We start from the raw sequence: 23,236 nt of genomic DNA on the forward strand, positions 1-23,236 counted from the left end.
ATGGTTCCCGCATAGAAGTTCAAGTTCTATGCAACTTCTCTGAGCTTGGTAAAGGCGTAAATGGAAGACGGAGTATGCACGAGAAGCGATGGTGGAGCTATGATGAAAGGCGGAATTAGAAATGATGAAAACGAGATATGAAGATTGAAGATTGAAGACATGTTGAAAATTGTTATTGATGTTTTAAATCCATAATCAATAGGGTCTGTCGATGTCACCAACAGAGCACTCGATGTCATTGAGCAGATATCGATGCCATTAACAAAGTTTCAACATGAGATCACGGGTTTGAATACCTTTTTTTTTTTTGCCAGAGAAAACCCTAATCCATTAATAAAACCATGTATGTATATAAGGAGAGAGATAGAGAGAGAGAGAGAGAGAGAACGGATTTCAATTTCTAAACAAAAAAAACCTTTCCTTCCCTCCACATCAAAGCACGATTGCTCCAAAAACAAGTCCAAAAAACACATATCAGCAGAAAAAGAAAATGAGAAAAACTGGACCCACCTCCATCAACGAGCAGATTCCCACTACTAACAACCCAAAAAACCAAAACCCAATTCAAAATATCCGATGGGAACCCAGAAAAAAAGAGCTAAAAAGAGAGAGAGAGAGAGAGAGAGAGAGAGAGAGAGAGAGAAAAAACTACCCACTTCATTTCATTAAGCCGCTAGGGCACTCACTAGCAAAATGTCCCTGCTCCCCGCAGTTATAACACGATCCACAACCGCCACCTTTGTACCTCCCGCCACCGCTGCCGCCACTCCTTCCACCGCCATCGCTACCCTGATAATAGTCCTTTGCCATATGGCCCGGCTCACCACAATTGTAACAAGTTCCGCCTCCGCCACTGCCGCCGTAGCCACCACCGTACCCGCTACCACCACCGCCGTTCCTCCCACCATGTCTACCTCTTCCTCCACCGCCGTTGAAGACATACCCCCCACCACCTCCAAACCCGTACCCACCTCCCCGGCCTCCGCCGCTGCGGCCGTCTCCTCCACCCCTCCGGTCTCCTTGCATAGAGGATCCATTGGGCCCACTCACATCAACGACCTTGGTTCATCCATCATCGCCCTGCTCGATCTCAAACTCGACGGCTTCCCCCTCAACGAGGCTGTGGTAGCCGTCAGATTTGATAGAGGACTGATGGATGAACAGATCTTCCTCACTGTCGTTCGGCGTTATGAAGCCAAAGCCCTTCTGACCATAAAACCACTTCACAACGCTGCTCGATCTGCTACCTTACGCCATCGGGGACACGATAACCCTAGGAACCCAAAAGAGAGAAAACGAACCCTAATCCCCCCATGGGTTTGAATACCTATTGTGGTGAAATTCCATCGTACGGCGTGAGTGCAACGGTGTGTGTGGGGTGTAAGTGCGTGCGTAGAATAAATAAATAATAAAAAGTCTAAATTATGGATACAGCTAAGTTGTGTAATCAACCAAAAAAATACTCTTATCCAGTTATCTAATAATGAGATTGTTGGATTATTTTTTTTATTTAAAAAAAAAATTGTTTTATTTAAAAAAATAAAAATTAAAATTATTAGATTGTTGGACATTTATTAGACCGGTAGAAATGAAAAATCCAATAGCCTCAATTTCAAAAGACAAATTTCCATATCTTCTAAACTTTGGTCGGTTTAGTTTGGATTAGTATTTGCCACGTTTACCATTTCTAGGTTCTTCACTATCAAGCGTCATGAGCAGTTAGAGTATCAACTAACTCCCCAAGTAGAATTTCAATATATTTTTTGTGCAGTTGGTCATCTACGTCATGGTTCACTAGATGAATGGTTGAGATTAATGGATCCAAAGGGGAAAAAAAAAAAAGAAGCTAATGTACTTTTCTATGCGACGAACTTACCGGCAGATGCAGCTCCTGTTTCACTTCCATGGGAATCCCGCCAATGGACGACCAACCGTATCCGACGGCCAGGAATTGCATTGAGATCATCAATTGCCATAGCGATGCAGGTCTTTCTAACCATCCCGACCGTCGACCCAAAATCCAAAATCACACCCACATGGACGGTCATGGTCGAATTCTCAGTGGGGCCCACCACCGGAGGCGATGCAGCCCTTGTGAAGGACACAAGAAAGATCGTGACGAAGAAGACAGAGGACATTTGAAAGGATTTCACGTAGAAAGCCATTCGTTGTTTCTATCCAATCTCTCCCACCCTTTTTATAACGGCGCTGGCGCACATGCGTAGGTACCTCCCGCTAACTGAGCGCCACGTGGGTGTAACTTTCACATGATCCACTCCATCCATCAGGTACTATATATGCAATTAATCCTGGAAACCAAAATTATTGATGAATAAAGGCTCAAGTTATCCACATCATTAGAAAAAATCGGGATGGGATATCCGCCATCAATTGTGTAGGGTCCACCGTGTTGTTTATATGCTATCCAATCCATTCATCTGATTTTTCTCATCAAGATGAAAGTATCACCCAAAACAAATGTATTACAGAACTCAGGTGGGCCATACCAAAATAATTTAGAGATTTTTATGTAATTTAAACTGCGTGAATGCTGAATCACCATGATTTCTGGGATCAAGGCCAAAAAAGGGTGGTGTACCTGATGGACGGGGTGGATTTCGTGCATGTTAACTCCTTTTACCGCGTAAGAGAGAGTTAGCACCTACGAAAGGCACGCAAGGTTTCCCATTTATCTATTTAATTTCATAAAGAATTAGGACTATACGGGCTTTCATGTACTCGTATGATAGGCTGCTGAGCATGCAATTGATGGGCTGGCTGACCATGATATTCTATACATGTATCATAGAAATAATTCAATCCAGAGCATCCGAATCTTCTTGAGGTCCATTTTTAGAAGGGCAGAACTAAAATTTCAAACTGAGAAATGATACCGATTTTCCTATTAATGGCCATACAATGGACAGCTGATGTGAACAAAGGTCAATGGCCCGTATTTAGCAAACAAATGTCGGCTAATCAGAGTCCAAGATCAGCCATCAATATGATTTAAGGATGGATACATCTGAGTGGGACCTTCTAATTTGGATAGCTTGAAGCGGTGTACGTGTATGTCACATGTACACTTGGTGTGTGCATGCACATGGATGGTTATAGTCTGCCTGCGTATCAGTACTTTTCTTTTCCAAGTCAACTAGGATGTAATTGGACGCGGACTTCCTGGAAAGCCTCCATTGCGAAGTTTCCTGCGATGGGATGCTACGTGGGGCCACTATGTTTTTTTTTTTTTTTTTCAACAAAAGTTTATATATAAATCAAGAAAAAGATTTACAGCAGCACAAAAAGGCAAATACTGTGCTTATCATGTATTGGATAAAGGAGATCAACCCTCCCTCACATGACTAGAGGTGGGCATATCTGACCCCGTCCGGTAGATTCGACCCGATCCGACCCGATCAAACCCGTTTTGAACAGAACTGACGGTCTAAATCGGGCTTGATTGAGTCTGTACATCCAGATCCGATCGTTTTTAAGGTCAGGTTCGGATAGACCAGTATCCGGACAGATCCGATCCGAAAACCCGAACTGAAATGATCTGGACCGATCTGACCCGATCCGACCCAGAGCGGGTAGTCAGGTAGTATAAATACTATTTTTACCCTAAAACCTAACCCACTCAAATCGTTTTTACCCCTCCTTCTTTTCTTATCCTACCCTCTCTCACCCGAACAAACGAGCGCTGCCCTGCCTGCCCGATCTTCTTCCTCTCCTTTTCTTGTTGTGTCTCTCAGCTACGTCGCGGTGTTGTCAATATCTCGTGTCAATTCCTCCCAAGACTCTTTCAGCCACGTGTCATCATCTAGGACGTTAGATCTCCTTCTCCATATATCCTTGCATTGACGAAAATCCGCTGAAAAGGGCTTTGGTAAGGACGTTTTATCTCTCTAATTAAATTCGGTGAAAGCGGCACCATCCCCCAAATCTAGTAGGAGAAATGATCAGATGCAGTGCCTGTACCATAAGATATGATAAAGCCATTATTTTCTGCCAATATGTCTTATAGACAGACTATCCTATCCGTAGAAAAGGTGGGCCACATTATCATCATTGGTCCATTGTAAGGTAATCTGATAGAAACTTATAGTGGGACACATTATTACTACAGACCATTGATATCATTTCATGTGCTAATGTGGCGTACCCAATACATATATAGTTATGATTTTCACAGGAGAAAATCATCGTATTGTTTCTCATTTTTTATACGGATTTGATATTTATATCAGTAATCAGCTGATGATGAGAAGATGGATGTATCTTAGGTTACAATACAGGCATTGTATCTTGATCATTTCTCAATCTAGATTCTAGCATGTCTTAAGTAATACCGCCCATAGGTTTCCTCTTCAAAAACGGTTTTTAGCCTAGACCTTATATGCTCCTCCAGAGCACCAAAACCTAAATACCGAATGTACGGATAGATAAATCCATTGATTGGGTGGCTGTGATTATCCCAACAAATCAATATTTGTGTGATGCCCAGCACGCCGTGCGGGCCACATGCGCAACCCGAGAGATAATAAGGACAACTATTACATCTGGATCGATCCGTACCGTGCCAATCCAATCCGTACCGTTTTTCCTAACCGAGACAGACTCGGATCAGATCAGGTTATGTACAGTTCGGAACGGTTTGAGTCAGGTGGCTCAGACTCGGTCTCGGAACGGATTGAGTTCGGGTCAGGCGAATGAGATTTCGGATAGGATCGGATTGGACCCAATCCGATCCGACTCGGTCTGATGCCCAACTCTACACATAACCAAAGCCTGCCCTATCAAAAAAAAAAAAAAAGAAGCCCTAGCAACGCTATGCAGCGAGGCTTGGGAGTAAAAGAAGGAGCTGGCTTGGAGGGGGGCTACTATATATGTTGTTTCTAATAATCGACTCCATTTTCTGTTTTTTCAAATCATTTCAGAAGATGAAACAAAAATTCAGGTGGATCCAGGTCTAAAGGCGTCCATGCAAGAAGGAAAATAGAAAAAGAGTTTTCCACCGGCTCTGTCATCCAAACTGTTTATGAGTTCATTCCAACTAGTATGGAGTGAAAACATAAAACCATTAGCCATATCGTGCTAAACTTTTGTGGCCATGCAAATGTTGAAATGGAGGTCACTGAATCTCCACTGTTTCCTCTGGCGTAGCCCACTTGAGTTTTGTATCCATACAATATTTGGTCTAATGTTCTAAAATGATACGAAACAGATGGATAGAATGGATTTTTCAAAAACATGCAGTATGGTGCGTACCATGTGCCGTTTAGTAGGAAATCAGCCGTCTGATGGAATTGGACATAACTGGGCTACAGCGGACTGTGCCACACACCACGGACTTCCACCGTGCATTGACGTAGCAAGGCCCTATGGGCCCGCCATGATGTGTGTTATATCCAAAATGTCAACTCATTTTGAAAGATCATTTTAGGGCATAAATCCATAATTGAGGTAGATCCAAACATCAAGTGGACCACACCATAGAAACCAACTAGGACAATGAGGCCCATCACTGAATCCTTCCTACAGCCCACCATGATGTTTATTTTCCATCCAACCTGCTCATAATGTCACACGAACTTGAATGAATGCAAACAAAACCGGTATCAACTTGATCCAAAACTTCAGTGGTCCACGAAGGTTTCAATGGCATGTGTATCAACTCATCCATTTTTATCTTGTCATCTACTAAATGTTTAGATCTGCCTCATTACATGGTCTCATGTTCTAAAATGATCTTGCAAAGTAGATGGATGGTATAATTATAACATATACACCGTGCTGGTCCCACATAACTTTGCCACATCAACGGTGTGTGGCACACCATGCAATTCGCTTCCTAAAACTGTTGAAGCCCACTGCCACGTCAACACACCACCTAGGTGAGTGGTGTGTGACACACCATGCAATCCGCATCCTAAAACTTTTCAAGTCCACGTGACTTTTGAATCCGGTTGAGTCACACCTGATGAACGGGTTCGATGTACGCACCATGGTGCCCTAACCCATAAGCATATGTTGCCCTCCATGCCCATGTTCACTGTGGTGTAGTCCACTTGTGATTTTTCTCTCGCTGATTGTTGACAAGAGGGCATAGCATGGACACACGCACGTGATGGATGGAGTGTATGTACCATGGTCAACATGGTAGGCCCATAGAGCTCTATTGTCACCCAGCTCGGCAAGCTGGCCTTACCCCGGCTCGGCTCGGTCCTCGAGCTTGATTGGTCAGCTTATTGTCGCTCGTCGACAACTCAAGGTTCGTGCCAAGTTCAAATCGAGCTTGAGCTCAATCTTTCGAGTTGAGTTCGAGTTTAGGTGGTAGGATTTTTAATATACATAATATATAGTTTATTTAAATACATAAATATTTACAAAATATTCATATTAAGTGAACCCAATCCAAGTCGATTCAATCAATTCCAACCAAGTCAAGTTATATATAAGTCGAGTTGAATCATTGTTGATCTAGCTTGAACTCGGCTAAAAAATTCAGCTCAACTCAGCTCAAACCCAATTTTTAGCCGGGTCAAGTCAATCTTTTCCGAGTTGAGCCGATCGAATTAACCATGCTAACTCAGTTCATATCTACAGCTCTACACTGAACATGGAGCCTACCTTAATGAATGTATATCCACACTGTCCATCCATTTTTCCAATTCATTATAGTAGGTAGTCCCAAAACTTAACCAGATCCAAGTCTCAGGTGGACCACACTAAAAAAGTATGGACAATGACACCCATTGTTGAAGGTTTCCTAGGACCCACGATTTCTTTTATTTGCCATCCAATCTATTTGTAAGGTCAAAATTACCTGGATGAGGGGAATATACAAAGATCAGCTTGAACCAAAATTTTTGTGGCTGGCGATGAGTTTTTAAAAGTTTTTAATGGTCATTCATCATTGATTTTAATGGTATAGAAAACCTAAGATTTCGATCTGCTTAATTTTTAGCATCACGTTTGGTAAAAACGAATGCCTGCCGTGGATATATAACAAAATCAAGGTAGGCCCCACATGGTGAGGGTAACGCCCACTGACGTTCTACGCGGGTAATATTTAATCGGCTACCAAGGATTCTAGTCCAAGTAAGTAGACCGCCTTCCTTCCAATTTCCTAGGTCACCTCACTATCCATCCACTGAAATCTGACGTCCATTGAAAACAGATTAGTGGTTGAGAGTCTGACCCTAAAATCTTCACTGATTGGCTCAGATTGTTAGTTTATCTAGAGAGGAAAACTATGATAGTCAGGCAGAGCGGAATGGATGATACATAGGCGCACTTAGAAATTACATGGAAATAGGTCAAATTAAATTGTCCAAATTATTGGTCATGGTTTAGATGCATAATGAACCAATATTCATGATTATTTGATTATCTGACAATCAGATTATTTGATTATCTCACCATAAGTTTTAAAACTTTTTAATGGTCAACCACCATTGTTTTTAGTGGTATGGTCCACCTAAAATTTGATTCTGCTTAATTTTTGGTATCATGTTATGTAAAAACGAATGCATGCTGTTAGTATAAAAAATTAAAATCAAAGTAGGCCCCCACATGGTCAGGGTAAAGCCAACTGACGTTCTACAGGGGTAAAATTTAATGGGCTCCCGAGGATTCTAGTCCTTTTTTTCTTTTTTTTTCTAGTCCACTTAAGTAGACTGCCTTCCTTCCAATCACCTGGGTCACCTCACTGTCCATCCAGGGTCACCCTACTATCCATCCACTGGAATCTGACGTCCGTTGAAATCAGATTGGTGGTTGAGAGTCTCCCCCTGAAATCTTCGTTGATTGGCTCGTACCGTTAGCTTATCTAGAGAGGAAAAACATGATAGTCTAGCAGACCGCCATGGATGATACATAGGCACTTAAAAATTACATGGAAATAGGTCAAATTAAACTGTCCAAATTATTGGTCACGGTTTATATGCATAATGAACCAATATTCATGGTTATTTGATTATCTGACAATCAGATTGATGGACATATATCGGACGGTCAAAAATGAAAATTATCCATTGGTCCTATTTTGACAAACAAGTGTCCACCAATCAGAGGCTACGATTATCTCAACCAAACTCATTTGGGCACTGATTTAGAGACAGTATGTTCTACAATTTATGCCATTTTGTTTGAGTTAATATATGATGTGTATATGGGTTTTGAGTTCCTGTGTATCAAATGTCATAGCCGGCCGGAGCATCTTATAACGGCCGTTATTTAATTAGTTTTTCTTGGTAGACTAATTTAATATGTTTGGTGCGAAACTTCCATGAAATTCCGGCTTTACCAAACACTGCCTCGAAATCGGTATCTGGGGGAGCGTTTTTAGAGAGATAAAATGATCAAAATACCCTGTTTGATTTTTGTCATTTAGTATAAATTGGACCCAAGCGGTACGTGCAGGATATCCAACCAGTCCAACGAATGAAACTTACTATGATAATTAGATGTTCAGACGATCCGTTCATAATGTGGGCCACACCATAAAAATAATGATCCGTTCAGAAGGTGGACCACACCATAAAAACAATGTACACCACTCAAAAACCTCCAAATTCATGGCAGCCGATTCGATGAATTGATCAACCATTATTTTTTATTTATTAGATTGTAAAATTTTACATTAGATTTGAAATAAGTAGTTAAATAAATGTAATAATTTTATTTTTACTTTACATGTAACTAAGTCTACGTTAGGGAATTACTAATTAGGATTTCTCCTCTAAATGAAAATACATAATATTTTTCTAACTTTACATGATATCGGATTAACGAAGAAAATCATTGTCTTCCGATCCTGGGTCAAAGCAGAACATCACTCCATGACAGGTATTGGTTGTAAACTTACATGGCTTCTTTATCTTCTTCACGATGTTCATGTTTGTAATATTTGTTATAAGGAGGGATATGATAAGGTTCATCACCGTCTTTCTCAAGGAATAACTACTCTTTAGACTCCTCAAAGAGCTTTCTCAACTATACGAGAGATAAAAATAGAAATAATTTCTAATAAATTTAAAATAAATTAATTGATGATAAAAAATAAAATTACATTCCTTTAAATAATGAGTTCAAACTTATATGAAGTTTCAAACTCCAACTCCTTAAAAGTGTGACTTACTATCAATAGTAAACTTACTATTTATATACGATCATCATTCCTACTAGACTTCCTGGTTTTAGTTCTAAAATAATAACCATCAAATTTAGCCTAACCGCTATGTTCTCCTAGCTTTTCTAAGCTCTTTTCATGTTGGGCACGACTCTTACAACTCAGAGGATCAAAAGTTATGCGCCCACTAAAACTTACTATTTAAAGTAAAAATGAAAATAAAAATGGACTTTTGACCATCGATCTTATGGAATTTCACGAATCTAGTGTGAGCAATCAGACATAACAGGTTGGTTGGCAAAAGTATCTTCTCCTACCTGAAAATCATATATGATATGTCAAAAAACTCATCTCAATTTGCAAGATATGATTGTTAATTTTAAGGTTTTGATAGCATGGATCATTTCCACCTCTGATTGGGCCTTCTCTAACCCATCTTTACCATGAAAGTGCCTACGATACGCTGTATATCAATATTCAACTAGTCCTCTTATTTCATTACAATCAAGCGGCCATCACACTGCTGTAAAATCCATCTTTCACGATGAATGTATAGCCTGATTGCAACCTCGTTAGTAAAAAGATTAACAGATTGAATTCAACCATCATGTGTGTGTGTGTGTGTGTGTGTGTGTGTGTGTGTTATATCCAAACTCCAACTTATGGATCTATTTAAAACTATTGGACAAGGAATCATTCCAACAGCTGACTTCCAAGTTGGGCGTGATACCCACTCTCTAACCAAGGGAAAGTATTAGATGGTAAATCTATATTTTTAAATTTGAGAATATGTAATTAGATGATCAGGATTTTATTTTGGAGTAAGATATTCCAAAAGCAACTTTTGACCTTGTATTTACCAAAATATTCCTATGCAGCTCATAAAGTCATGTGCATAAACCGAAAGCCCCAGCTTCTGATTGTGGAAACCAATTATGCCTAAGAAAAAAGTGAGTTACATGGAACCCATCGTGTTGTTTTCCAAAATCTAATATCTAATCACTAGTTGCATGACCTAATTTTAAGGTTAGTATTAAAAATCAATTCCATCTATGATTCAAGTAGATCATACCATTGGAAATAGTGTACATGACATTGCCACCCTCCAAATTGTTTTCCTTGGTGTGGCCCACCTTAATCATGAATTGTCATGATTTTTAGGCCCTAGGCTTAAATGATTTTTTGACATCTAATGGTTCAAGTGGATTTCACATCATACTCATGATGGGCTCAGTAAAAAATCAATGTTGGACATCTCTCTTCTAACTTTTTCATTTGGTATGGACCATTTAAACCATGAGGTAGCCTAATATTTTGACCTTGTACCTATTGTGGAATTTCACATCTAATGGGCGTACTGGATTTCAAATAAACATCAAAATGAGTCTTGATAAAAATCGGCATGGCATCTCTTACCTAATTGTTTGATAGCTTATATATATATATATATATATATATATATATATATATATATATATATATATATATATATATATATATATATATATATATATATATATATATATATATATATATATATATATAATGTGAATGCACACTCAAACCCATGATGTGTATGTGAAATCCACCCTAATCATTAGATGTGTAATCCCATCTTAGATACAAGGCTAAAAAATCAGGCTGACTTGTGAATCAGATGGCCATGCAAAAGAAAAAAAGTTGGAAGAGAGACATCCACCATTGACTTTTTGTTGAGACTCAAATATTGCATAATTTTCTCCATTTATATCTTGGTTTTATGAATATAAATCATCTTAATATTCTATTTTACTCATGTATGTGTTGCAAGGTTAATGTAAGAGCTTGGATTGAAAATGGATGCTAAAAAGTAAGAATTTGATGCTAAATAATCACCAAGGCAAAGGATGGATCTTAAGAAACCAAGATTGAAGAATTCACATGCCAAAGATCTAAAAAAACCAAGTTAGGAATGAAAAGAATTGAAGATTTGAAGTGAAGAATCCTAAAATCGTCCTGAAAAGTGTATTCTAAAGCTCTGAAGTCTATTTTGAAAAACTGCGCAGCAGGAAGTCTATTTTAAATTAACTATGCAGCGAGAAGTCTATTTTGAAAAAATACGTATATTTGAGGCGTTTTCTAGGGTTTTTCAACTTTGTACAAAAATTAGAGTTCCCTACTTATAAATAGGGTTTCCTAAGGCATTCTAAAACATGATTAGAAACATTCAAGAGAAATATTTAGAGTTTTTAAAGAGTTTTTAGTTTTATTAAAGCTTTATAAGTTTTTTTTTTTTTTAAATCTTTTCTATTTGTATTTTTTCTTCTTTCTTTCTTGTTGTTTTTTATTCCTGCAATTTAATTATGTTTTTCTAAGTTCTCTCTAGCCCAAGCTAAAAGGGAAGCACATGGGTTTAATATTTCTTTAAGATTATGATGATTGATTGTTTTAATGATGAGAAGAATGGTGTATGCATGTTATCTATTATTTAGGTTTTATTTTTTTATCCTCTTGTGAGATCCATATATTTCTATCATATGAGATTCACATTGATGGATTGGCTTACCCTAGATCAATCAGATTTCCATGATAGGAGATGTTCTCAACCTGTTATCTACTGAGATCAAGGCTGATCACATGACCAGTGGGTCCATCGCACGTGATGCCTTCCCAAGAGCAGCAATCGGTATTGTCTGAATTCCAAGAGGGGAGAGTAGAGAGGCTGTAATCATCGATGAAGTTAAAACCATGCTTGAGGTGGAGTAAAGCAGAGAAGTGATGATGGTTGCATTGTTGGGTATTGAGAAAGAGAAGAGATAATAAAAAGAAGAGAATGAGAAATGATGGGTTTTTAGAAGAGGAGGGCAGAGCCATTAGTTAATAATGGATGTGTGTTGGGAGTTTGGGATATGTAGGAATAGAAAGCGTCAGCTTTATTTATAGACGGAAAGTGAAGAGGTTTGACGACTGTAAAGAGTCATACGTGTGAATTTCACACGAGAGCCACTCATAAGAGTAGCTAGTCATAAGAGGAAGAGAAAGCATTGTGGGTATTTACATACACAGCGGATTGGCTGGTGTACCACACACCCCTGACCTGGCTGGTATGGGAATATGTGACGTCACCAAGTTACGTGGGTCCCATGAGGTATGTGTTATATCCAAATCGTTCGTCCAGTAAGGCTTGAGAGGCAAAATATGGGAGATCCAAGGATTAAGTGGACCACACTGCATCGCAGAAGTTTTGGATCAATATGATATTTATTTTTCCTCTTTATTTAAGTACGTGTGACCTTATTAACATATTCTATAAAAAAAAAAAAAAAAACGTTAAGGTGGGCTCTATGAATGTTTCAGCGGTGGAAATCATTAGTCCATTACTATTTGTGGTGTGATCCACTTGAGCTTTGGATATAATTTATTTTTAGGCTAATTCATTAAAATGATCTCGCCAAATAGGTGAACGGTGTGGATATAATAAATACATCATTGCGAGGCCCATGTAACTTTGATCTCATTTGAACCGTTAATACAACTCTAGAGCTCTGCAAACGCCAGTGGGATGCGGATTTCCTGCCCATGCCTAGCGTGAAGTTCCTTCGCTGGGATGCTAAGTAGGGCCCACCATGATGTTTATGAGAAATTCACACAGTGCGTCTGTTTTGAGAAATCATTTTAGGACATGAGACTAAAAATGAGGTGGATCCAAAACTCAAGTGGGCCACAAGGGAGGAAACAGTAGGGATTCAGTGACTACTGTCTGAAACATTTGTGTGGCTAAAAAGTTTCATAATTTTTTAGTATTTTGACTTCATCACAGTGGGAATGACATTATCAACGGTTTGGATGTCATATATATAAACATCAAGGTAGATTTGGATTGCATTGATGGTACTGGTTAGTGGTCGATGTTCTGTAAGCATACCATAATGTATATTTTTCGTACACTTAGGTGAACCATGCTGTATGAAACAAGGGTGATTGACTGCCCACCATACTTTGTGGTTGGTTAAAACATTTCCGGATTAGGTGCCTGGGGTCTCACCCAACGCAGTGTGGTCCTGCTGTGGAGCCCACGTTGATGCATGTATTGTATGTCCAAGCTATCCATCCAAATTTCTGCTCCTTTTGAGGGCATTAACAAAAAAAAAAAAAAAAAGAGCACGTCCAAATCTCAAGTGGACCACAGCGCTGGTTGAATTCCCACCATTAAAAATTTCCTAGGGCTCAATGTAATATCCACCGTGAGTTCCATCAAACCTGTTGATCAGGACACAAGGACCTGGATGAAGGGAAAAACAAATATCAGCTTCATCAAAAACTTTTGTAGCCTACGAAAATTTTTTCAGCGGTTGAGATCCAACAAAGAAATGAAGGAGATTCAATTCAATATGTTTCACCAGAGATTTGGATCGCCTACGTACCGTGTCACTAGCGAGTGGCTACTGATCCCTGCTATATAGGGCCGATCATGATGTACTTATTTAATCCACACTGTCCATCCATTTTACTAAGATAATTTTAGGGCACGAGCCGAGAAATGAAGGAGATTCAATTCTCTTGTGGACCATTTCAGTGGACCATTTTAGAGGCTATCCAATCCATTCATCTGATTTTTCTCATCAAGATGAAAGTATCACCCAAAACAAATGTATTAGAGAACTCAGGTGGGCCATACCAAGATAATTTAGAGATTTTTATGTAATTTAAACTGCGTGAATGCTGAATCACCATGATTTCTAGGATCAAGGCCAGAAAAGGGTGGTGCACCTGATGGACGGGGTGGATTTCGTGCATGTTAACTCCTTTTACCGCGTAAGAGAGAGTTAGTACCTACGAAAGGCACGCAAGGTTTCCCATTTATCTATTTAATTTCAGAAAGAATCAGGACTGTACGGGCTTTCATGTACTCGTATGATAGGCCGCTGAGCATGCAATTGATGGGCTAGCTGACCATGATATTCTATACATGTATCATAGAAATAATTCAATCCAGAGCATCCGAATCTTCTTGGGGTCCACTTTTACAAGGGCAGAACTAAAATTTCAAACTGAGAAATGATACCGATTTTCCTATTAATGGCCATACAATGGACAGCTGATGTGAACAAAGGTCAATGGCCCGTATTTAGCAAACAAATGTCAGCTAATCAGAGTCCAAGATCAGCCATCAATATGATTTAAGGATGGACACATCTGAGTGGGACCTTCTAATTTGGATAGCTTGAAGCGGTGTACGTGTATGCCACATGTACACTTGGTGTGTGCATGCACATGGATGGTTATAGTCTGCCTGCGCATCAGTACTTTTCTTTTCCAAGTCAACTATGATGTAATTGGACGCGGACTTCCTAGAAAGCCTCCAGTGCGAAGTTTCCAGCGATGGGATGCTACGTGGGCCACTATGTTTTTTATTTTTTTTTTCAACAAAAGTTTATATATAAATCAAGAAAAAGATTTACAGCAGCACAAAAAGGCAAATACCGTACTTATCATGTACTGGATAAAGGAGATCAACCATCCCTCACATGACTAGAGGTGGGCATATCTGACCCCGTCCGATGGATCCGACCCGATCAAACCCGTTTCGAACAGAACTGACGGCCTAAATCGGGCCTGATCGAGTCTGTACATCCAGATCTGATCATTTTTAAGGTCGGGTTCGGATAGACCACTATCCGGACAGATCTGATCCGAAACCCGAACTGAAATGATCCGGACCGATCTAACCCGATCCGACCCGATCCGACCCAGAGCGGGTAGTCAGGTAGTATAAATACTATTTTTACCCTAAACCCTAACCCATTCAAATCTTTTTTACTCCTCCCTCTTTTCTTATCCTACCCTCTCTCACCCGACCAAACGAGCGCTGCCCTGCCTGCCCGATCTTCTTCCTGTCCTTTTCTTGTTGTGTCTCTCAGCTACGTCGCGGTGTTATCAATATCTCGTGTCAATTCCTCCCAAGACTCTTTCAGCCACGTGTCATCATCTAGGACGTTAGATCTCCTTCTCTATATATCCTTGCATTGACGAAAATCCACTGAAAAGGGCTTTGGTAAGGACGTTTTATCTCTCTAATTAAATTCGATGAAAGCGGCACCATCCCCCAAATCTAGCAGGAGAAATGATCAGATGCAGTGCCTGTACCATAAGATATGATAAAGCCATTATTTTTTACCAATATGTCTTATAGACAGACTATCCTATCCGTAGAAAAGGTGGGCCACATTATCATCATTGGTCCATTGTAAGGTAATCTGATAGGAACTTATAGTGGGACACATTATTACTACAGACCATTGATATCATTTCATGTGCTAATGTGGCGTACCCAATACATATATAATTTTGATTTTCACAGGAGAAAATCATCGTATTGTTTCTCATTTTTTATACGGATTTGATATTTATATCAGTAATCAGCTGATGATGAGAAGATGGATGTATCTTAGGTTACAATACAGGCATTGTATCTTGATCATTTCTCAATCTAGATTCTAGCATGTCTTAAGTAATACTGCCCATAGGTTTCCTCTTCAAAACGGTTTTTAGCCTAGACCTTATATGCTCCTCGAGAGCACCAAAACCTAAATACCTAATGTACGGACAGATAAATCCATTGATTGGGTGGCTATGATTATCCCAACAAATCAATATTTGTGTGATGCCCAGCACGCAGTGTGGGCCACATGCGAAACCCGAGAGATAATAAGGACAACTATTACATCTGGATCGATCCGTACCGTGCCAATCCAATCCGTACCGTTTTTCCTAACTGAGACAGACTCGAATCGGATCAGGTTATGTACAGTTCGGAACGATTCGAGTCAGGTGGCTCAGACTCGGTCCCGGAACGGATCGAGTTCGGGTCAGGCGAATGAGATTTCGGATAGGATCGGGTTGGACCCAATCCGATCCGACTCAGTCTGATGCCCAGCTCTACACATAACCAAAGCCTGCCCTATCAAAAAAAGAAGCCCTAGCAACGCTATGCAGCGAGGCTTGGGAGTAAAAGAAGGAGTTGGCTTGGAGGGGGGCTACTATATATGTTGTTTCTAAGAATCGACTCCATTTTCTGTTTTTTCAAATCATTTCAGAAGATGAAACAAAAATTCAGGTGGATCTAGGTCTAAAGGCGTCCATGCAAGAAGGAAAATAGAAAAAGAGTTTTCCACCGGCTCTGTCATCCAAACTGTTTTTGAGTTCATTCCAACTAGTATGGAGTGAAAACATAAAACCATTAGCCATATCGTGCTAAACTTTTGTGGCCATACAAATGTTGAAATGGAGGTCACTGAATCTCCACTGTTTCCTCTGGCGCAGCCCACTTGAGTTTTGTATCCATACAATATTTGGTCTAATGTTCTAAAATGATACAAAACAGATGGACAGAATGGATTTTTAAAAAACATGCAGTATGGTGCGTACCATGTGCCGTTTAGTAGGAAATCAAGCCGTCTGATGGAATTGGACATAACTGGGCTGCAGCGGACTGTGCCACACACCACGGACTTCCGCCGTGCGTTGACGTAGCAAGTCCCTGTGGGCCCGCCATGATGTGTGTTATATCCAAACTGTCAACTCATTTTGAAAGATCATTTTAGGGCATAAATCCATAATTGAGGCAGATCCAAACATCAAGTGGACCACACCATAGAAACCAGCTAGGACAATGAAGCCCATCACTGAATCCTTCCTACAGCCCACTATGATGTTTATTTTCCATCCAACCTGCTCATAATGTCACACAAGCTTGAATGAATGCAAACAAAACAGGTATCAACTTGATCCAAAACTTCAGTGGCCCACGAAGGTTTCAATGGCATGTGTATCAACTCATCCATTTTTATCTTGTCATCTACTAAATGTTTAGATCTGCCTCATTTCGTGGTCTCATGTTCTAAAAATGATCTTGCAACGTAGATGGATCGTATAATTATAACATATACACCGTGCTGGTCCCACATAACTTTGCCACATCAACTGTGTGTGGCACACCATGCAATTTGCTTCCTAAAACTGTTGAAGCCCACTGCCACGTCAACACACCCCCTAGGTGAGTGGTGTGTGGCACACCATGCAATCCGCATCCTAAAACTTTTCAAGTCCATGTGACTTTTGAATCCGGTTGAGTCACACCTGATGTATTAGACTAGATAAGTCACGGAGTGGGTGTTCTTAAATCAATCATGTCATACCCTTGCAAGTAACATTGGGAGACTGTGAAATATATACTTCGATATATTCGAGGTACACACAACTACATCTTATCATTTAAAAAATCAGATGATAAGTTAATAGGCTATGTGGATTCTGATTATACCGACAGTGTAGATAATAAAACTTCAACTTGAGGTTACTCGTTTATGCTAGCAGGTGGAGTGATTAGTTAGATGTTAAAGCTTCAGTCTGTGATGACTCTTTACTCTGATGTTTGAGTAGATGGCCAGGTGACAAAAACATTCAGGTAGAAATTTGAAAGTCGAGGTGAGTTGGGTGAGTTGGTGCTCACGTGGCCAACCTAAGGTTCCCTATACATGCCCTAACCCAACCCAGCAATCTTGGGTTGAAATTCTCGGCTTAAACTGACACAGATGAGCTCGGTTGGGTTGGTTGGGCAGATATATGCTAATATTTTCATTATTACATTAGTCTATTATATTTTCAATGCACGTTTTATTTTTTGTACTTATTTATTATATATGTAGTTATTTATAGTAAAGAAGTTATTTTTTTTCTAAATAAACAAGTTAAAATATAGGATAAATACTCCTTTAAAAGTTATATTGTGTATCAAGCAATCTATTTGGGAGAGAGAAATCCGGCGTATCTTGCTAGCTTGAGTAATCGAAAATGACATGGATTAATGAAACCCGATGGCATTGGAATTTCCTGTGCCTTCAACACAGACGATCCGCACTCAATTATAATTAATTTATAAGGAATTTATATATTGATCGGGTTTGGGTTGGGTTGAGCAACTCGAGACCCTAACCCAAGCTCAACCCAAGTTTTATCGAGTTAGTGTTTGCATGGCTCAAGCCTGAGACCAAACCCAATCCATCATGCCCAAGCCTAACCCAATGTCGAGTTGGTCGGATTGAACACGCCTAACTTTCAGCCCTAATTCAAGGAAGGTATTTAGTTGAGAGGGATGATAAATCAATTCAGACTTCAACAAGATGCCATTTGAGTCAATTATGATAGCCCTAGTAAATTTTTTAATAGTACCACTACTTCTTATGGTGCGGTCCACCTGAGATTTGGTTCGGCATCGAGAATGGACGGACGGCGTGGATAAAACACATGCATCATGCATGGTGGGCCCACAAAGCACAGTCATCGCTACTTACAGTGTTAGCAAGCAATCCGCATCCCTAGCCGCTTTCATACAAACTCAAAATTTGAATTTATTCCCGCATCATGTCCGGCAGCAACAGTCGAGCAAGTCTTAGAGTGTTGGAGAAATGCAAGAACTTGAAACAGCTGAAGAAAACCCATGCACAGATAATCATAGCAGGCCTTGCTAATGACGGCTTCACCCTCAGTAGGCTCGTCGCCTTCTACTCAGACCAAAACCATGGAAGCCTAAGCCATGCACGCCTCCTCTCTACCGTCTTAATTAGCCATCCTCTACATCCGTAACACCATGATCAAAGCCCTCTCACTCCATAATCAATTCACCGAGTCCATCCAAGTCTACACCGGAATGCTGCGAGAGGATCAATTTCCCGACCACTATACCCTTCCTTACGTGCTAAAATCCTGCGCCATCTTGTAAGTCAGCAAGATCAGTGAACAGATCCATGCCCATGCTTTGAAATTTAGACTCAGGTGTGACGTCTTTATTTCGAATTCTCTGATCAAAATGTATGTTTGCTATGATGATATTGAGAATGCAAGGAAGGTGTTTGATGATATGCTTTACAGAGATGAAGTTTCTTGGACGGTCATGATCTCAGGCTATTCGAAGGTGGGCGATGTGGAGATTGCACGTTTGTTGTTCGATGAAGCCCCTCTGAAAGATAGAGGAATATGGGGTGTCATGATTTCTGGGTACGTGCAGAATAATTGCTTTAAGGAGGGATTGCGGATGTTTCGGTTGATGCAGTTGGAAAATTTGCATGGTGATGAGGGTGTTCTAGTGAGTGTTCTTTCTGCTTGTGCTCAGTTAGGAGCTTTTGATCTTGGGATTTGGGTACATAGGTACTTGTGTCGGATGCAGCTGTCATTTGGTGTTCGGTTAGGTACTGCTCTTATGGATATGTACCTAAAATGCAGGAGTTTGGATTTAGCTAAGAGGGTGTTTAATGAAATTCTGGAGAAAGATGTTGTCTGCTGGAATGTGATGATTTCTAGTTTGGCAACATATGGGGATGCAAAGGGTGAATTTAAGCTACTTTCGGTAATAAAGGAGGATGGGTTCAACCCTGATGATGTCACATTCATTGCCATTTTTACAACTTGTAGTCACTCGGGCATGGTGAACGAAGGGTTGCAGGAGTTTATCCGAATGAGTGTTGTGTATAGGGTTGAGCCCAAAGGAGAGCATTATGGGTGTGTGGTTGACTTGCTTGGTCGAGCTGGTCTTTTTGAAGAGGCGATGAAAATCATTGAAAGAATACCTGTATCAAGTAGTCCCTCAGAACAAGTAGTTGCTTGGCGGGCATTGCTAAGTGCTTCTTGGAACCATGGAGAAATAAGAATGGCAGAGGTTGCGGCTGAACATCTCTTACAATTGGAACAACACGCTGGTACCTATGTACTACTATCAAATGTATATGCGGCGGCTAGAAAATATGGTGATGCCAGAAAAGAACGAAAGATGATGGAGGTCCGAGGACTCGAGAAAAAACCAGGTTGCAGCTTGATTGAGGTTAATGGATCTGTCAATGAGTTTATTGCAGGAAAGAAAACACATCTTTGAAATTGCAATAAAGACCGCTTTAGTTGAAGTAAAAATATGCCAATATGTCCTAGAAGGGGGTGAATAGGACTTTTTAATAATTTTATAGTAGTTTTAAATCCAAAAAAAAAAGTCAATTATGATAGCGAGAGCATGATCAATTTAGCTAAAAATTACATTTATCACTCACATACTAAACATATTGATGTATATTACTATTTTATCCAACAAGTACTTGAGGAATGAGGCATGACCATAGAGAAGATTCACACGAGCATGAATTCAACTGACATGCTTACTACAATAGTTCCCACATAAAAGTTTAAGTTCTATGCAATTTCTCTGAGCTTGGTAAAGTCGTAAATGGAAAACGGAGTATGCACGAGAAGCGATGGTAGATCTATGATGAAAGGCGGAATTAGAGATGATGAAAACGAGATATGAAGATTGAAGATTGAAGACATGGTGGAAATTGTTGTTGATGTTTTAAATCCATAATCAACAGGGTTTGTCGATGCAACCGACAGAACACTCGATGCCATTGAGCAGATATCGATGCCATTGACAGAGTTTCAACATAAGATCACAGGTTTGAATACCTTCTTCTTCTTTTTTACCAGAGAAAACCCTAATCCATTAATAAAACCATATATGTATATAAGGAGAGAGATGGAGAGAGAGAGAGAGAGAATGGATTTCAATCTCTAAACAAAACAAACCTTTCCTTCCCTCCACATCAAAGCACGATTGCTCCAAAAACAAGTCTAAAAAACGCATATCAGCAGAAAAAGAAAATGAGAAAAACTGGACCCTCCTCCATCAACGATCAGATTTCCACTACTAACAACCCAAAAAACCAAAACCCAATTCAAAATATCCGATGGGAACCCAAAAAAAAAAAAGAGCTAAAAAGAGAGAGAGAGAAAAAAAAAAAAAAAAACTACCCACTTCATTTCATTAAGCCGCTAGGGCACTCCCTAGCAAAATGTCCCTGCTCCCCGCAGTTATAACACGATCCACCACCGCCACCTTCGTACCTCCCGCCACCGCTGCCGCCACTCCTTCCACCGCCATCGCTGCCCTGATAATAGTCCTTTGCCATATGGCCAGGCTCACCACAATTGTAACAAGTTCCGCCTCCGCCACTGCCGCCGTAGCCACCACCACCGCCGTTCCTCCCACTGCGTCTACCTCTTCCTCCACTGTCGTTGAAGCCATACCCCCCGCCACCTCCAAACCCGTACGCACCTCCCAGGCCTCCACCGCTGCGGCCGCCTCCTCCACCCCTCCGATCTCCTTGCACAGAGGATCCATTGGGCCCACTCACATCAACGGCCTTGGTCCATCCATCATCGCCCTGCTAGATCTCGAACTCGACGGCTTCCCCCTCAGCGAGGTTGTGGTAGCCGTCAGATTTGATAGAGGACTGATGGACGAACAAATCTTCCTCACTGTCGTCCGGCGTTATGAAGCCAAAGCCCTTCAAGCCGTAAAACCACTTCACAACGCCGCTCGATCTGCTACCTTGTGCCATCAGGGACACGATAACCCTAGGAACCCAGAAGAGAGAAAACGAACCATAATCCCTCCATGGGTTTGAATACCTATTGTGGTGAAATTCCACCGTACGGTGTGTGTGGGGTGTAAGTGCGTGCGTAGAATAAATGAATAATAAAAAGTCTAAATTATGGATACAGCTAAGTTGTGTAATTAACCAAAAAAATACTCTTATCCAGTTATCTAATAATGAGATTGTTGGATTATTTTTTTTTATTTAAAAAAAAATGGTTTTATTTAAAAATAATAATTTTTTTTTATTAGATTGTTGGACATTTATTAGACCGGTAGAAATGAAAAATCCAATAGCCTCAATTTCAAAAGACAAATTTCCATATCTTCCAAACTTTGGTCGGTTTAGTTTGGATTAGTATTTGCCACGTTTACCATTTCTAGGTTCTTCACTATCAAGCGTCATAAGCAGTCAGAGTATCAACTAACTGCCCAAGTAGAATTTCAATTTATATTTTGTGCAGTTGTCATCTACGTCATGGTTCACTAGATGAATGGTTGAGATTAATGGATCCAAAGGGGAAAAAAAAAAGAAGCTAATGTACTTTTCTATGCGACGAACTTACCGGCAGATGCAGCTCCTGTTTCACTTCCATGGGAGTCCCGCCAATGGACGACCAACCGTATCCGACGGCCAGGAATTGCATTGAGATCATCAATTGCCATAGCGATGCAGGTCTTTCTAACCATTCCGACCGCCGACCCAAAATCCAAAATCACACCCACATGGACGGTCACCGTCGAATTCTCAGTGGGGCCCACCACCGGAGGCGATGCAGCCCTTGTGAAGGACACAAGAAAGATCATGACGAAGAAGACAGAGGACATTTGAAAGGATTTCACGTAGAAAGCCATTCGTTGTTTCTATCCAATCTCTCCGACCCTTTTTATAACGGCGCTAGCGCACATGCGTAGGCACCTCCCGCTAACTGAGCGCCACGTGGGTGTAACTTTCACACGATCCACTCCATCCATCAGGTACTATATTTGAAATTAATCTGAGAACCAAAACTAATGATGAATAAAGGCTCAAGTTATCCACATCATTACAAAAAATCGGGATGGGAAATCCGCCATCAATTGTGTAGGGTCCACCGTGTTGTTTATATGCTATCCAATCCATTCATCTGATTTTTCTCATCAAGATGAAAGTATCACCCAAAACAAATGTATTACAGAACTCAGGTGGGCCATACCAAGATAATTTAGAGATTTTTATGTAATTTAAACTGCGTGAATGCTGAATCACCATGATTTCTGGGATCAAGGCCAGAAAAGGGTGGTGTACCTGATGGACGGGGTGGATTTCGTGCATGTTAACTCCTTTTACCGCGTAAGAGAGAGTTAGTACCTACGAAAGGCACGCAAGGTTTCCCATTTATCTATTTAATTTCAGAAAGAATTAGGACTGTACGGGCTTTCATGTACTCGTATGATAGGCTGCTGAGCATGCAATTGATGAGCCGGCTGACCATGATATTCTATACATGTATCATAGAAATAATTCAATCCAGAGCATCCGAATCTTCTTGGGGTCCATTTTTAGAAGGGCAGAACTAAAATTTCAAACTGAGAAATGATACCGATTTTCCTATTAATAGCCATACAATGGACAGCTGATGTGAACAAAGGTCAATGGCCCGTATTTA

The 23,236-nt window shown here is 40.3% G+C and overlaps 1 protein-coding gene and 2 pseudogenes across 2 annotated transcripts in view; all 3 read right to left on the reverse strand.

Annotated features, from left to right (window-relative positions):
* Nucleotides 1-22,426, reverse strand: part of LOC131256802 (glutamate receptor 2.9-like) — a 55,315-nt gene extending 32,889 nt beyond the window's left edge. Inside the window, exon 1 of one of the 2 annotated variants that reach the window (XM_058257842.1) lies at nucleotides 1,877-2,149. In XM_058257842.1, the coding sequence (XP_058113825.1) occupies nucleotides 1,877-2,138 (262 nt within the window). In that variant the 5' untranslated portion in view covers nucleotides 2,139-2,149. Of the gene's footprint in view, nucleotides 1-1,876; nucleotides 2,150-22,153 lie in introns of those variants that run through there. The other variant, XM_058257843.1, reaches the window with a different exon arrangement.
* LOC131256804 (glycine-rich protein 2-like) lies at nucleotides 379-1,257 on the reverse strand (annotated as a pseudogene).
* LOC131256805 (glycine-rich protein 2-like) lies at nucleotides 20,619-21,651 on the reverse strand (annotated as a pseudogene).
* Nucleotides 22,427-23,236: the final 810 nt, after the last annotated feature.

This window comes from Magnolia sinica, chromosome 9 (genome assembly GCF_029962835.1).
Source record: "Magnolia sinica isolate HGM2019 chromosome 9, MsV1, whole genome shotgun sequence".
Classification (NCBI taxonomy): Eukaryota; Viridiplantae; Streptophyta; class Magnoliopsida; order Magnoliales; family Magnoliaceae; genus Magnolia; species Magnolia sinica.